Below are 17385 nucleotides of genomic sequence, written 5' to 3' on the forward strand. Positions count from 1 at the left end.
GTGCGGGGATTTCCACTGTTGTGACATCTCTGCCCTCCTGCATCATCTCCAAAGTGTTGTAGCATGTGCACTCAGCACAGGGCAGATCGTAAGGAGGAAAGCTCTCTGTGACCATTTTCAAAAAAACAACTGGCCCGGATTAAGCCGCTGCTTGCAAAAGTCAGGTCGCGGTTTACTGTCATTATTGAGATATTTCAGAGGCACTGGGCCCATGGTGAAAGAGTTCACGTGAATAAGTGTCTAGCCAAACCAAATGAGACTTTGCTGAGCCAGACTCTAGCAAAGACTTCCTCCAGCTACTCCTCTAATTGTTGAGTGGTTTTGATCAGAGTGTGTGTGTGTGTGTGTGTGTGTGTGTGTGTGTGTGTGTGTGTGTGTGTGTGTGTGTGTGTGTGTGTGTGTGTGTGTGTGTGTGTGTGTGTGTGTGTGAGTGTATGTGTTTATGAGTGAGTGAGTGAGTGAGTGAGTGAGTGAATGAGCGACTGAGTGAGCATGTGTGAGTGAGTAAGTGCGTGTGTTTGTGCTTCTGCGTGTTCTTGTGTGTGTGTGGGTGTGCACGCCCAGCAGTGCTCCATGTTTTTTAAAAAACGGTAGAACCCTAAGCACAAAGAAGACTAGACACAGTGAAGGATGCAGGGATGAGATCACAGCGTTTCAACCTGTCCTCAGGGCACACCAATTACTTATCCACACGTTGGCAATGACAAAACCCTTGGGGGGAGGGGAAGGGAAACTCACCTCCACTTCGATGCATTCATTAAGCTTCTTACAGGTGGCTGAGATGGTCTCTGTGGTGCCAAACTCAAAGTACCACAGCTTGTTTTTCATCCTATACGAGGAAGAGCAGAAAGAAACAACACGGCTAGAGAATATATATCAGACAGGGTGTAGTTGGTAGGGGGGTTGGTTGGGGGGGGGGGGGGGGGGGGGGGATGTCGACATATTGAAGCTGTCTGCTGCCCGACAGCCGTCTGACCTCTGGACCCCCACAGGACTGGGGGCAGAAGGGTCTCCGCAAGAGGTCGGGCCACGGGGTCTATCCGTGCACCCCAAAGCAAACCGTGGTGGCGACAACAGTGGCTTTCTGGGTAATTAACAGCACATGTCATAAACATAAACATACAGTTAGGATCGGCCATCGCTCCCATGAGGCCGTTGTTTGTGTGTGTGTCTGCGTGTCTGCGTGGGGGGGAGGGTTTGTCAGAGGCAGCAGAGAGGACTGCTGCTTTCTTGACAACGTCCAAAACAACAACCCACGACTTTGCCTGCCTGCTGCTTCGTCTCTGCCTCACACAGGCGAGGTCCTGTCGCTATGGCGACCCGTCGGTTGGGATGTCATGTTTTCCCAAATGTTTGGCCGCTGTTGCCGTTGAGCAAATGGACTGAGCAAACAGCCAAGGTAAGGGCAGTCGGGTCAAGTATCTGGTTGATGGAGCTGGTAATGTCTGGTTTGATCTGGACCATGCTGCTGCCGGGGGAGCCGGTAGGTAATGGCATGGAGATCGTCGTGTGATCGTCGTTAAGGTTAGCGGCTGGACTAGCGTTGAGCCAAATCCAACAACATGGATGCCAACAAAACAAACTCTGTGGTCTCGCGTTGGTTTACCAGAACTGATGCCAGCGCTGTAATGAGAGGGAGACATCAGACATGTCCAGTCAATTTCGGATCATTCAAAATAATTTGGTGAACTGCTTTTGAAATGGTGTGCTGTTTCTTTTCCTTTCGATGTCTTTTGACGGTGTTAGCATGTATTAAACGTTGTGTCTGCTTTCATTAATATGTGTTTATTCAGCGTAGTGGTTTGAGGTTAGTCTGGGGTCAGTGTGTGTGTGTGTGTGTGTGTGTGTGTGTGTGTGTGTGTGTGTGTGTGTGTGTGTGTGTGTGTGTGTGTGTGTGTGTCAGTGCCTCTCTCTCTGCTCAGCATGCAGACCTCCGTCGGCCCACTGAGCGGAGTGGAGTGCAGGGGAACGGGTTCACCCGCTGGTTCCCACTGGTGCTCACACTCACAGGAGAATGGAAACACGCACACAAATGGACAGGCCCCGTTGCACCCCTGCCTCATATCCATACAGTAGGCCTGCTGTATGGATAGAGAGGGCAGCACAATACGCGCTGGTGGGCGGCGGCCAGAGCAGATGTTGTGAAAACATGCTTGGTGGGGCCACTGGGGTGGGCGTGCTCGCCCGGCCTTGTGACTCCCCCTCCAGCATGCTACCCTTCCCCTGAGATAAGCATCTCCATTAATTCCCTGTGAGAGCAGTGACCCATGTGACCTTTGCCCCCCTGCTGCTGCAACCTACCATATATGCACACAACCTCTCTCTCTCTCTCTCTCTCTCTCTCTCTCTCTCTCTCTCTCTCTCTCTCTCTCTCTCTCTCTCTCTCTCTCTCTCTCTCTCTCTGGGTGTCTTATTATTGTGTCTTCCACTTATAAAGTCAGCCTTGACGATGTGTGTGAGACCTTAAACATAGGGAAACACTCCACCACTTCCTTTAGCCTGGACCCTTTGAGTGGACAGTAGCACCTTTGCCGGTGCCTACGTTTCTCTAGGCAGCACCCAATTGAAGACGTTTGCAGAGACCTAGCTCTCTGCTACAGCAACTGCCGATAGTAGAGCGAGATAGGCCTGCAATTGTCATGTGTGCATTTACATAGAGGAGGGTGGGGTGAGGGTAGAAGCAAGGGGGATGGTCGTTGTAGGGGTGGGGGGTTTAAGAAGACAAATCCAGTGAGTGGAATCTGATCTGTTATCTCTGGTAATCCAATCAGCTGCTCACTTCCCTGTGACCTCTGCTTCAAACTCAGGCTGATAACTAGGGGACTCGATGGTACAAATAATGAGCGAACAAGGACCAAATGATGTGATGGTTCCAGGGTGAGACGGTCAGAGGCCTAGGAAGGAAGCCTTGCTGGAAGACAAAATGCACTATCCCCCAGGGTGCAATGCAAAATGTTGGGTTATCAAAAAAAGTTATCAGCAAATGGGTGGGGGGGGCAGGCAATGTCCTTTAACCTCACTAGGAGCCATAACTGGATGGAAAGCATTGTATAGTGAATAGTAGGTGTACATCAAGCAGTTTAAGTGATTGGGTCAAACAATTAATTTTAATTACAACTCAACACATCTTGCCTCAATATGTTGCCATTAATAATGGCTACTTGTTATTGGGCTGGCCCCCAAGTCACCAATGTCTGTAAGATCAATACCGGCAGCGTGAATGTCATGAGCAGAAGAATGTCATTAATAACTTGTTCAGTCCGGAACATTCCTCGAGGAGCTAAATCCCTTCCAGAGGGAACCTCTACCCTATGGTGATATAACCTTTGACCTGACAGTGTCACTTAGTGATTGTGTGTGTGTCGGTGTGTGTGTGTGTGTATGTGTGTGTGTGTTACTGTTGTTAAAACAGAGCTTAAGGAGGCCACAAGGAGGGAGTCATGCCTGTGTCCATTTGGACAATGAGCACAGGCGGAGATGAAGATCAGGATTACACAGCCGTCACATCTGATTTAGGGGACCTTTCACACCCAACGTCTGGTAGATTAGGTCGCAATTATTTCCATTCGGCATTTCAACTTTCCAACGTTATGTTTTTCCCAAATGAGTCTCTCTTGAGTTTAGGAGATAGAGGAGACCAGAAAATTCTAAATTCTAGAAAACCAAGCATGATACTATATTGAGTGCTTTGCATCGTTTTACATTTTTGGGCTTTGCATCATTGCAATTAGATTTTTGACCATGAAAGGAAGATCTAGAATCGATTATTTAAACGTTTTGTATTTGTATGATAGTTGGTGTTGAAACATTCAATTAGCAGTATGGCTATATGTATCACAGTGTCTCAATTACACATCTCTAAACAAATACAACCTCCAAGAGACTTCCACGTCGTGGTCTAAACAGCTCCATGGTGTCTGTAACAACCAGTCCCCATCTCTAAACAAATACAACCTCCAAGAGACTTCCAAGTCATACTCTGCATATGCACACATGCCTGCAAGTGTGCACACAGTGACATGACAGTGACCTGTTCACCCTCTGAGTAGCACTTCAGATCCAACCAACAGGGAACAGTGGGCTTCAAGTACAAAATAACAAAATAAAAAGTCAATAAAATAGATTAAACCCATACCTGCACTCCTCTCCTTGTGCCGTGTGATGTGATTGTTTAAAACGCTCTCGTCTCTCGGCCGTCAAAGTCTCGACAGGCTTATTCGGTTATGTATTATAAAATGTTCTCATTTTTGGTCGGAACACAAGGGCATAATAACAAAAGCCAGAATCGCAAAGCACTGTATTTGATCAATTGTCGTCAACGGGTGTTGTGCTGAAGTATTGTCCCCTTGCCAGGGTTTTAACAGAGTTTGGAGGGTGGAGGTTTGATGAAAAGCCAGACGACCTGCAATCGCTAGGGGCGACAGGGAGACCGTTTTAAACCATACAAACACAATCGAGCCTTGGCCAGAAGTACTTGGGTGATTTTGTCATTTTTGGAGTTTGACTTTTGCAAATGTTTATTCACCCTTTCCAAACTGACATTTTTAAGTAATTTTGCCTCTAGACACTGAAACAGGTTTCTATTAAAGGTAATTAAAGAAACCCTCACACCTACAACACCTAACATTAAAGCATCAGGTAAAGCCGTTGAACAACACACACACACACACACATGTGAAAAAGTGAATGTGTTATAAAATTATTGTTGGTTCTCCAAAGTAAAATAAAAACCAAACTCTTAGCTTTCTTTTAGCCAGTGTCCAATTTCTATATTCTGTGTTACTGGAACGGTGCGAAAAATAAAAATAATGACATGATGATAAATATCACTTTCAGCAACTTGCATCACTTCAGTAGTAGGACCTCAGAGCACAACACGCACACACACACACACACAACGATCCCAAACGAAGGCAAAGCGTAGAGCACACCGCCGTGGCAGACTGGCGTGGGACGCTGTGTTGTTCTGCACTAGCTGCTGCCTGCCGCTCCGACCTGCTGTCTTTTCTATCGGACTCTGTTTCAGATGATGACTCGGCCCCCGAAATGCTACTCTGGCAAGAGGACCAATGCCCGCCAAGCTAAGAAAGCCCAGCGGGGGACGGGACGCTCCCACCCCCCCCCCCCCCCCCGTCTGTCGCGAGGACATGTGACTGCATGGATCAAACGGGGAGGTGTCTGAACTCGCCCATGAGGCTGCATGCCCGCCTTCTCTCACCCCCCTCCTTACTTTAACTCACTAACTAACCCCCCATAGCCTCTTCACTGCCATGGGTGTGAATATATGATGAGATAATCAGTGGACATCGTGTCACGTCTTGTTGAGGGCTAATGGCCGCTCATTTTGATGCCAGACCTCGCCGGGGCATATGGAGATTTTAGATTTACCCAAAGCTCCTATAAAGTGAGGAGGAGGATTTGTGATAAAAGTGTGCTATCATATAATCTCAGGTGGCAGTATTTTGCACGTAGCCTTTAGTATGAGAAATACGATGTGTTATAAAAAAAAAAACACAACATCGAACGCATCGGTGCTTCGAGTCGTCATAGATACGATGCATTCTGCATTCTGACTTCAAGACAGTTCAAAGCATTACGATTAGTATGGTTAAAATGAGCGTTACTCCAGCAAAACAAGGGACTCCCTCGCTCGGGATTGGCCCTTCAGACAGCATCACCATGAAGCTGGGAAACGGAGCAACCACTGGTCTTAACCTCACAACCTCCATTGTTATTGTAATGCAAGCAACAAAAGCAACCAGAGCCCTTTTTTTCTCATCACCACACAAGAGCTATTCGACACTTCCTAATCCAAAACTTCCTCTCCCTGCCCCCCACCGGCACTGAAAGGCACACACAAGGGCTCACACGCACACACACACACACACACACTCACACACACACACACACACACACACACACACACACACACACACACACACACACACACACACACACACACACACACACACACACATACACACAAACAAATATGTAGGCATACACACACACACGCACACACACACAGGCACACACACACACACAGGCACACACACGCACACACACACACACACACACACGCACACACACACACACACACACACACACACACACACACACACACACACACACACACACACACACACACACACACATTCACACACACAGAGCATTGTCCAGTGTTTGAAGCATCATTAGTACCTGGGCCAGGGGCTCCTCTGGGTCTGGCTACTGATTTGTCTATGTACTGACAGAGTTCCACAGACAGGGAAGTTGATGCTCAAAAGTCCCCAGCTACAGGCCCTCTCCCCTCAGGTGGGAGGGGAAGAGGGGGCTGCTGATGTTCAATACATGTGGTTGTTTAACTCAGTAGAGGCCTAATAATTTGCATAATCGAGGTTGCTGTACATAAAATAAAGTTGTATTTTTTCTTTTGAAAGACAACAAGCAGAAAGGTAGTTAAGGTCAGTCCTTAAAGACAGTACTCTCAATAGGTGGATTGGTTGGGGTGGGGATGGTTGAGGGGACGATTTGGGATTCCAGCCGCCTCATTGGTCCACAGTTATATTTCTGAAAGTGTGTGTGCGTGCCTGCGCAGTGTGTGTATGTGTGTGTGTGTGTGTGTGTGTGTGTGTGTGTGTGTGTGTGTGTGTGTGTGTGTGTGTGTGTGTGTGTGTGTGTGTGTGTGTTTGCTTTAAAGGAGAGATGAGCAAGGTGACAGAGACAGACAAACCGTGGGAACGGAGACAGACAGGCGGGGACAACAGCGCACAGAGCCCGGGTCTGAGTGCGTCCGCAGGCAGCTCGCATCTCCTCAGCTCTCTGCCTGGTGCCAGGTCAGAGGTGAACCCTCCACCACTGAGGTCCTATCACCCATGGCGAGGGGCTGCGACGTCCCTACGCCTCAAAGTCTTTCAGTTGAAATTGGCATGCAAAACGGCAGACACTTAGGCAGCCAAATGCTTCAATCAGAAAACAATGAAACAGTTACGAATGTCCATCAACTGTCTGGTCGGTGGTGCAAAGCAGAGAAGCAAAGGAAAAAAGCAGTGGGGAATTTGAAAACCTTATTTTGATGTAGATTTGTAAGATTGAAGAACTCAAAAAATAGCTTTCTGCAGTTAAACTAAAACTTATATATATATATATATAGCCTTATGGAAATTAGATCATGGATGTCCATTCTAAAGACTTTTAAGCCTTTACATGTATTATGAAAGGCTGAAGCTCTCTGTGCATCAGGAAATCAATGGGTCATACTCGTAGTAATCAGAGCAGCTTGCCACACTGCACATTAATTCCTAATCAAGCTGAGTACAAATTATAATCAGTAAAGGTTACATATTTTACGTTTGCATTGTCCGTTTATTCAGTTGAAAATGCATCGCAGGTTTTTTGATTGCAAAAAGCAATCAAAAAAGATGTAATTATCCAGATAAATGTTTGATGCCCTCAAACAGGCCAATTAACTTTAAACGTCCAAAGATGAGTCAACACTTAATCAACCCTGGTAACGGAAATTCAGGTGTTCAGGAGTTTACAATGGATTTTGGATTAAATAAGAGTAGTTAATAATTAAATCTGGATTCAATATTTTTTTTTGTGAGTACTGTGTGTGCTATTACGAAAAAAAATAGACACAGTCACACACACACACTCACGCACGCACACACACACGCACACAAACACACACACACACACAAACAAACATAGACGTCTGTTCTGATGCCTACGTCATTATTGGACACAACGGCGGCGTGACTATTTAATATCAAATCTAGATCCAAGTTCTGACATGCACATCTGGGCACCATGGGTTCAGGAGGCAGAGATAGTTGTCTGGATTCATTGCAAAACTGCATAGAATTGTAGAAACGCTGTAGTACACATTCCAGGCCCATAAGTGGCGCTGCTTCTGCTACAGAACTCCAGCAAAAAAAGAAGAAGAAGAGGCGCAAATGTGCATAAAGCTTGTGCGCTATTTACAAACATACAGTCCAGTACTGTGTCTGAAATAGCGCACTTCTATACTTACACTTACTTTTTGGAGTGCACTTTGCTCAAAAACGGAGAGTGTGCCAAAACGCAGTGCACTGGAAGTACCTCGGTGGCACACTCAAAACAATCAAAAAATTGAGTGTCGACTGATGGACACTTTCCACCCTCAACGGATGCCATCTTGTCTACGTAGCGGAGGGGGCGGGAATTTCAAATCTGAAAATGGAGGACATTGTAACATTTGAGGCCAACACGCTCTACAAATGTAAGTAAAATTACAAATATTTGGGCTGTGTCTCAATTCAGGGGACGCATCATTTGAGGGACGCGGCCTATGAAGGTGTAGCCCGTAGACCGTGAAGGCCGAACAAACGTTTTTAAATGAGATGGTCTGCCCTACGGATCATTTCAAGTTTGCGTAAAAGCCGTTAACACCCTTTGTCTTGCGTGATGATGCGCCGCTCCTGTCACCTAGCAACCTTGACAGCCGCAGTTCAAACCGGACGGCGGAGGGGAAATGGAGCAGTTTTATATAACCCACTAAGAGATGTCCACATTCACTTAGATGTCCACTTCCTACTTTATTCTTATTTTTATTTTATTTTATTTATAATTTTCTATTTTTTATAATCATATCTTCTATGCTTTTAATTTCTATTTGTACGGAGCACCTGGAACGAAACAATTTCCCCCCAGGGATCAAAAAAGTTTTCTGATTCTGATTCAGATTCAGTTATATAATAATTATATAAAATATAACGTTAATTAGTTTAACGTTATATGGCTTGTGTTAATGAAATTGAATTTTGACAATAAAGTTACACATTTAAAATAGTCCCAACTTTATTTTATTTGTTTTGTCATTGAATATGTAATTTGCTGCTCTCTCTGACGCCATTTTGTGAAAAAAATCCAAAGCGCAATGAATCTTGGGCCGTGAAGGATCCATCCGGTGTATCCTTCAAAATCGGGAAAAGAAGGCTGCATTTGTTGGCCGCATTTGAAGGAGCCTTCGAAATGGGACAGCCTTGACGCGTTGCAGTGACGCAATCACCCTTCGAATGCACCCTTCGAAGGATGCGTCCCCTGAATTGAGACACAGCCTTGGTTTGTTTTTCAACTACAATGTTTTAGGCTGTATCAGACCAGTGTTTTTATGTCGACCATTCTGTAATCAGTTGGTATCGAGAACGATAACGTGAATACTGCTAGATCGCTAATACAGGCGACTAACGTGTCTGTTTTGGCTATCGGCTTAGGGAATTATGGAAATGATCAATCAGAAAAAAAAATACCACAGAAGAAGAACCGTCAAACTGCAAACTCATTTCCGGTAGGTACGCGAAGGCTATTTTGACAGTACAATGTAGAAATGAGAGCACTGCGCCTATAAGTAAGTGTACTGTAGGGATAATGAAGTGCATTCATTGTAAGTGCACTTACTTAAAGGGACACTGTCTAATATTTTAAGTCATTTATTACCTCGAATCAACGTATTCATTCATATATAAGTCCTCATTGGTGTTAAATTATCTCTGCCAAAATCTCACTGTTGAGAGGGACAAAAAGCACTACGTGGTACAGGAAATGCAAACGCATTTTCACTCTGAGCCAGCGTGAATGATGACTGAAATAATTCACTATCTTGCTCGAGGAATAATTACTCAAACATCAATAGCTTACACTAATGATTCAATGCAGTTTGAAAATTGTTTGAAATAACGAACCTCATCATCACTCGAATGACTCGATGAGGTAGTATTGGATGTCATGACACATCTTCTTGGCACATACTGCCCACCGTAGTTTTTGAACAAGCGAGCACTATTAGTTTGAATGCAATATACAATTGTACCACTAGATGGGAGTAATTTTTACATAGCGTCCCTTTAAGTACGCGATTTCAGACACAGCACAGGTATCTCCTGGTAGCGCTTCGCGGTGGTTCTAAGTAGATTTGGTGAATTTATCCGTCTGTAATATTTTTTTGCTTATTTTGGTAGCAGAGCAACATTAAATATTGCACTAGCAGCCCAACAAGGGGCATTATCTGCTGCAGAATCGTCACAAGCATGTAGTCCGGCATCATTGTTTTTGTCGTTCTGAGACGCCATGGGCTAGCCAATCACTAAGGTTAGAGGGTTAAGGGTGCGTTTGCGTTTCAGGCGTGCACACGAATCCTAACACGAAAGGGTCCGGATTTATTTGAAACCACCCTGGGACATGTTTTCAGAGAAGCACGTTTTCGGGCACCGGATCCACCGGATCTGTCTGGACGGTCGGCCGAAACGCACAAGACTAAAGGCTGATTCATACCTCCGGATCCGGACGACATTCGTCTGTCCGCCCCAAACGTTGCCTCCGGAACTACCCTTCATACCTCTGTCTGGTTTCAGCGTTGTTATGGATGTTACGCAATAAACCCTCTAGAGGGAAGTGACTGTCGTTTCACAATTTAACGGCATCGACAATCGGAAACATGATATCTGTAGAGATGATTTTGCTTTGTGTCATCCAAAATCGGCAAAAAAAAGTGCAAAAAGTGTAGGGCTAAAAAGTTGCCATGTGACACCCATCACCAACCCGCACTTTATCTCCTCAAAATGTTGTTAAATGACCAGTAACAACTCATTGCCAAAGCAGGGGAACAATAAAATAAAAAGGTGAGGTATATAGTATAATATAAGTATCAAACGTTCAATACAATATATATACATATCAGATATTATACTACTCTATCTATTTTCGCGAATGGTCTGACTTTTGACTCTATACTGCCGCCTCGATTTCCGGTGGTATTGCTCCGGTTCTCCCGGAGCACTCCGGATTCGTAAGCTCAGAGGCGACGGACCCATTTACGGACGAAACACCTCCGGAACCGGACGAAACGGTCCGTGTCCGTATTTACCGTAGGGTGTGAATGGGCCTTAAGTGTCGAGGCACAACACCTAACCTTAACTGCTCGTGCTCACTTATTTGCTTGGCATAGTTGTCATGAATGAATGTGTATGAATGGTTTAGTGTGAGGAAGTTATTGTAAAGCGCTTGGAGCTGCCAAAGAGTTATATAAAGGCAGACGATTTACATGAAAAAAAAGTGTTGCGAGTCAGAAAGCACCTCTAATGTGAAATAATAATATTTGGGTTCAATATGCTGGGTTTGACCCTCAGAGCAGATACGGCCCAACGCACAGTGTTTTTGATTGGCCCCTTGTTAGTCGCTTTTGGCCTGGATGACTGCCCTCTTGCTCCCTCATCTTTCTCTCCTGCCTGTGGATATATGTTTGTGTTGTTATGCATCCTAACTAGGTGAGTACGCCACACCAATCCAGTGCTCTCTGAAGCTACCGCCTGTTTTGAATGTCTGCTGAGTCTGTTCTGGATGACGTCTGTGGCTGAGTAGTTTTTGAGTGTTTCAAAGCATCGCTTCTGTGGGGCCATTCCACCAAATCAACAACTTTTTATTTCACCTTAAATCATCTTGCAGCGATTCACTCTCAATGGCTTAATCACAATCACGCATTTTGCAGTAAGCTGAGCACACGCACGCACTGCCAGCCTAAAAAAACATTTGAACTGCATAATGTACGATATTATCATCATTACAAGCAATTATGCCATTTACAAGTATTACCTGAAATAATAAATAATAATAATAATACATTTAATGTAGAGGCGCCTTTCAAGACACCCAAGGTCACCTTATGAAGAAATGATCCCACTCTCTCAAAAAAATGGTGTGGTTCTTAAAAAAGGGACTATTGACATATTGACAACTATTATTCTATCTATTCTCCATCTCTTATCATTGTCATTATCTACTTTAGTCCTTTGATTCATCAATCCTCAGTAGGACAAAGGCAGTATGTGAAGATCTTTTACCATTGGTCTGAGGCACGGTCGTTAGATCGTTGTTTGCAAATGCAACTTAAAAAAAGTTGATGAGCTATTGTTGCTAGGGGACAATTGCTGAGTGGGTGATCTGTGCGTGTCCACCTCAGAATAAGTGGACCCTTAATCTATAGCCAAGGACATTTTGGACCAAACCAGGATAACAGCTTAAACAAAAAACACACAAGCCATCACAACCTGAGTCTGCTCAAGTCTCCTACGGTGAGTCGCACTCGAAATCCAGCAACGACCCACCATGACATTTTTGTTGTTGGACTGCATATCCACATATTCAACGTTGTACCTGCTGTTGAACTTCTCTGGGTGCTTTTCCCGCATCAGGTGAAAGCGGTGGGCGATGGAGGCATCCTGCGTCGAAGAGAGAGAGAAGAGCACACATTAGCTGGAGGTCTGGCCTGGAGCGCAGGCTGACACTTAAACCCCACCACAGAGCCAGGGAGGTCAAACATGGCTGCGTGTTATGCCGGAGGCTAGGAGCACTACACCTGCAAACAACAAAAATCAAACAGGAGAAACAAATATCCACTTGTTGCTAGGCATCCACTCCTTCTGAAGTGATTCAGAAGTACGCAGGACCATGTTCGCTGGCCGGCGGGCTAGGCGCTATAACTGTTGGCTGTTTGTTCAGCAACAACATCCGATGTCGTGTATCAACGGCAACTACAAAGTATTTGCACAAATCACATCGGTGACGTCAGCGGCCTCTTGGTGAGACGGGACAGCGATAACGTCTCGCCTAAGCTTTCGTATTTGGTCAAAAGGTTAGAGTTGTAAAAGATACGGAGGAGCACTGATCATGTCTGTATCAGTAACGGTTTCAGTTATTGATGTTTGTAGCACTGGTGCGACTAGCATCACCGATCCTACACTCACATCCCAGTATCCCCAGAAAATTAAGCAAAACAAAGCTGCAATTATTTGTTCTTTAACGGAGAACTGTATTTTAAAAGCTGCATATAATTCCATCTCTGAAATTGTCTCAGAAAACAGATATATGACTAGAAGGTAACTCCAAGCACCAACTATAACGACTACAGAGGTAAAAAATGAAACATTCAGTGGAAGCAAACCTAAAAAGGATGCCACTCACAACAACACTCACTGTTCATGTGTTCCCAAGAACAGTAAACACATGATATATGTTAATCCATAGGATGCAGCTGTTTCCCCCAGGACACAGCGCTTCTATTGACAGCAACAAGTTAAGAAGCGTCGAGGTGATTAGTTCAGTGTGTCTAACGGCTGACGCGAGAGCTCTGCTGAGTCAAAAGGCCAGGAGAGTGGACCCAGAGTGTGTGTGTGTGTGTGTGTGTGTGTGTGTGTGTGTGTGTGTGTGTGTGTGTGTGTGTGTGTGTGTGTGTGTGTGTGTGTGTGTGTGTGACTGTGTGTGTGTGTGTGTGTGTGTGTGTGTGTGTGTACAACCCTCTGACCTCTGGCTCGGGGCAGAGATGGATGGAACTCATCAGTTACCCGGGACAGCCTCCTGGCTGTGACCTCATTCAGCGAGACCTATTCAAACGCCTGTCGGGGTCAGCGTGGAGGCGCTACTGCCCCCAGCATGACGGCACAAGCACAAGTCGTTTTCCCTAACCTAACTTTTTCCATAAAGAACTTGATTAAATGGATAATTGCTCATTTCAACAACATTAAGCTTATTCTGCTTTTCAAAATAAAAGCCCTAAAAAAACCCGTAGATAACATCTGCAACCAGGATTGTATCATAGCGGAGGGCTGACCTCTGTCCTTGTCCTATTGGATATATGGCTGTACATAACAAGGTGGATCAGCAGGCACTTAGACGCCCGAGTGGATGTAATCAGTCAGAGCAGAAGCACTCTTTCAGAGCGCCCCCACTTAAGGAGATGACCGCTGGCCTGAGCCTGACCAGAGTACTCTCTGCGCCGCTGGACGCGCCCCGCAGGGGGTAGACTGGTGATCCGTCTTCCCGGCAGAGACGCATTGATCACACGTAGCAAGTGCAAGCTAAGTTCAGGACAAATGCCACCCAGTTCTCCTCTGCCGCTGCCCTCTTCTGTACTGTTCCGTCCATCCAAGACTTCATTAACCGGCCAGCGTGGATGTGACTTGCACACACATGTTGAGCGCATGGCCGGGGGTGTGCAGTATCCAGAGCAGTGTCCGGTAGAATGATGGATGGTAGGTTGGGAGGCTGAGTGCAAAATGTCACACCTCTGCTTGGCTGGGTCAGTGATATAATCAGTCTCCCGGAACACTGCTGGTCAACGAGGAAGGGAGGGGAGGGGCCTATCAAGACAAGAGGCAGGAGACCTTTGGCCGGTGCAACACTACAAGGTGGTCAAGGATTTGAAGATGGTGAAGATCGGTCTCACGGCTTGTCTGAACATCTCCTACTGAAACCTTAATCACCCCTCAAGCTTCACGTCTATTGAGCGTTCCGTCTAATGTCTTGCATGTGACAAAACGCAGAAAGGTTCCCCACATTCCCAAACTAAAAAATCACCAAGCATCAGGTCTCAATGGTGAACGCTCGCAACAACTCTTTCACTTAAATTGAGAACATCACTCTTGGTGCATTGATTGTTGTTGATGGACAAAGACCAGGTTTGTGTATTCCATTTCCATTTCCATTTAGAGCATTTAGCAGACGCTTTCATCCAAAGCGACTTACAATAAGTACTTTTGTCAGAAGAAGGTGAAACAATAAATCCCTGTCGGTGCAGTAAGAACCAAATGCAAAGCAATTACAATCGCTAGGTTAACCCATTCCCCGTACACAACATAGATAGCTAGGATAAGATGCTACACAACTAAGTACTATAACTAAGTACGACACACAATAAGTGCATACATTTAGTGCAAGGATGTACAACATACAATAAGTGCGTAGGAGGCTTTGGGAGGAGTGGCTATGCAGAGTCCGTGCTTCCACCAAGGAGCACTGTACCGGCAGTTTGATGGGATGCTGATGGCAACTCGACAGCACTCTCAGTGGAGCCCTGGTTCACAGCAGACAAGCGCTGGCCAGTTGCCGTCCTTCCCATTGTCTGGAAGGGTCCTTCACAATCGTGACTAATCGCCTTCACAGCGACAAAGTAAAACTCATTCAAATCGTAGCAGGGTTGAATGAGCCTTGAACGATAATGAATACTTCCCTGAATTACATCCGGAACAAGATCATGGGCAATCACAGCACACAGAAGAAGAGCCCGTTTTTCTGACTTATTCTAACCCTTACTAGCATTTGATCAAAATCTGTTTTTAACCACACATAGTTAAATGATTTGCTTAAAAACAGCAATGTGCTTATACAACAGAAAATATCCCAAAAATTGAATGAGACGTCAAGACGATGCGGACGGTCACAAGAAGAAGACAGGACGTGACACGTCATCCATTATGTGCACATTTCACAGCTGAGAGGTGGGAGAGCCACCGTGACGGCTGGGGGTCTCAGCAGCCTAAAAGCAGCCGTTCAGTCGCTGTGGCTCTCCGGATGCCTGGCTGCCCGCCCGCTTTGTGCAGGTGTTCCTGAGAGCGGCAAAGAGTGGAGGGCTGAACGAACACGAGCGGACAGGCCCTAGTGACACGCGTCCTTTCCTGTCAGCCCTGAAAGCCGTATACTGTCCCGGCGACGCCATAGAAACCAAAGGCCAGATGCTTTGGCCAGTCACGTCCACCCGCCGCTGTCCTTGTGGACTCAACGGTGGCGTACCTGGGTTCCCATGACGACCGGTAACCCCTTCGGCTCTGCTGGAGCCATCCGAGCACCCTAATGAGGGCCCCGTCAACGTTTTGTCGGAATAAAGGGAAACGCTGCCGTAATGATCGGCTGCTATGCGTCCGATGGCTCAGTCCCGAGAAGCGCAGAGCTCAGATTCCATATAGGGAATCCTAGCGTAAACTCAACATGTCATCTCTGTTTTAACCAGGTGGCCGAACAAGACCAGTCGTGACATGTTTCATCACATGACTTCCAAGTACCCAAGCCAGGGACACAACCAGATCCATTCATTTATTTTTTGGAACGTGTTAGTAACACCCAGAGCCTGGGATCTTACCGCCCTGGGTCCAAGCTACCACAAGAACAACATCAAGGGAGGAATGTCAGGTTTTAACACATCATTTAGAGCAAGGAAAAAGCCCTTGTAATGGCCTGAGACAGCAGACCGAGGTCAGGCTATCCATTCATGAATAGAGTTCCAACCCAGTACCAGAATTGTCTTTGCAGCTGCACTCAAAGTTCAAACTATTTGAACTTCAACCTGTCTGACACCTTACCAAGCATGCCCCTGTTACATACAGGTTTTTATGTATACACATAAATATATATATTTAGATGTATTCCTATATCCCTGTGCTGTATTTGAATAATAGGAATTGCCATTTATTTGAATGAAAAGAGAATAAAGAGCTACTAAAGAACTAAGACCTAGTTATTTTAACAGCAATAGAAAATAGAAATAGCTAGAAATAAGGGGGCTTTTAAGCAACTCATTGAGAAAGCTCAAGCACTCTACATTTCCATTTCGGTTATTTAGCAGACGCTTTTAGACTAAGTGACTTACAACCATTCATACACACATTTACACACCGACGGCAGAGTCAACCATGCAAGCCGACAGCCACCTCGTCGAGAGCAGTTAGGGTTAGGTGTCTTGCTCAGGGACACCTTGACACTCGAGGACAAGCCAGGGGTAACATTATGTGAATGTAATTGATTCTAATTCAAGAGGGCAATAACTAAGCTGGAATGTTTTGAATTTGCACTATGTTTCAAATCATTATTCATGGTATTGTTGGTTCTGGGAATTAATTTGTGAACTGATTTAGAAGATCTTGTATCTTGTGTATATCTTGCATTGTATCTTTATTTTCTTCATTCTTTAATTTATTTTATTTTGTATTTGCACTGCAACAACTGCATTTCCCTCACAGGATTGGTAAAGTGTTATCTTGCTATATTGTCTTATAATAATGATTGTATTACCAACACCCACGTGGGTAATGAGAAATCACACAGGACATTGTGCTTAGCAGCAATACTTGTTGGCTCCCTCCAGTGCCTTGTTACACACATACACAAAGACTTGAATGTGTGCTTATGGGGCCTTTAATAGGGATCTGTTGTTTATCTGTGTCACTTGCAATCATCTTATTTTTTGAATAGCACCTTCCAGAAAGACCAATGGGCTAATGCATGTTTGTGTGTCTGCGACTCTGCGTGCGTGCGTGCGTGCGTGCGTGCGTGCGTGTGGCAGGAACTCTCAGAGGGGGTATCTATATGGATGGATCCAATTAGATTTTTTATTCGCCCTCGCTTGTTTTGACATCCACAGATGCAACAGCTATCTGCTGTCATAAAACCTAAACAGTTTTGAAAGATTGGCGCTGCCAAGACAGCATTGTTTTGATCCCAGGCAGATGCATGCTGGGATTGTGTGACATTAACTACCTATATGAAAACCAGGCTAAACTTGTCCGCACACCATATGGG

The 17385-nt window shown here is 45.4% G+C and overlaps 1 protein-coding gene across 9 annotated transcripts in view; it reads right to left on the reverse strand.

Moving 5' to 3' along the window:
• Positions 1 to 17385, reverse strand: part of dgkg (diacylglycerol kinase, gamma) — a 77946-nt gene that overhangs the window by 16514 nt on the left and 44047 nt on the right. For all 9 annotated transcript variants that reach the window (XM_030343925.1, XM_030343926.1, XM_030343927.1 and 6 more), the window contains 2 exons: positions 12193 to 12257; positions 739 to 829 (listed from right to left, as the gene is read on the reverse strand). In XM_030343925.1, coding sequence (XP_030199785.1) covers positions 739 to 829; positions 12193 to 12257 — 156 coding nt within the window. The remainder of the gene's footprint in view (positions 1 to 738; positions 830 to 12192; positions 12258 to 17385) is intronic.

This window comes from Gadus morhua, chromosome 20 (assembly GCF_902167405.1).
Source record: "Gadus morhua chromosome 20, gadMor3.0, whole genome shotgun sequence".
Taxonomy (NCBI): Eukaryota; Metazoa; Chordata; class Actinopteri; order Gadiformes; family Gadidae; genus Gadus; species Gadus morhua.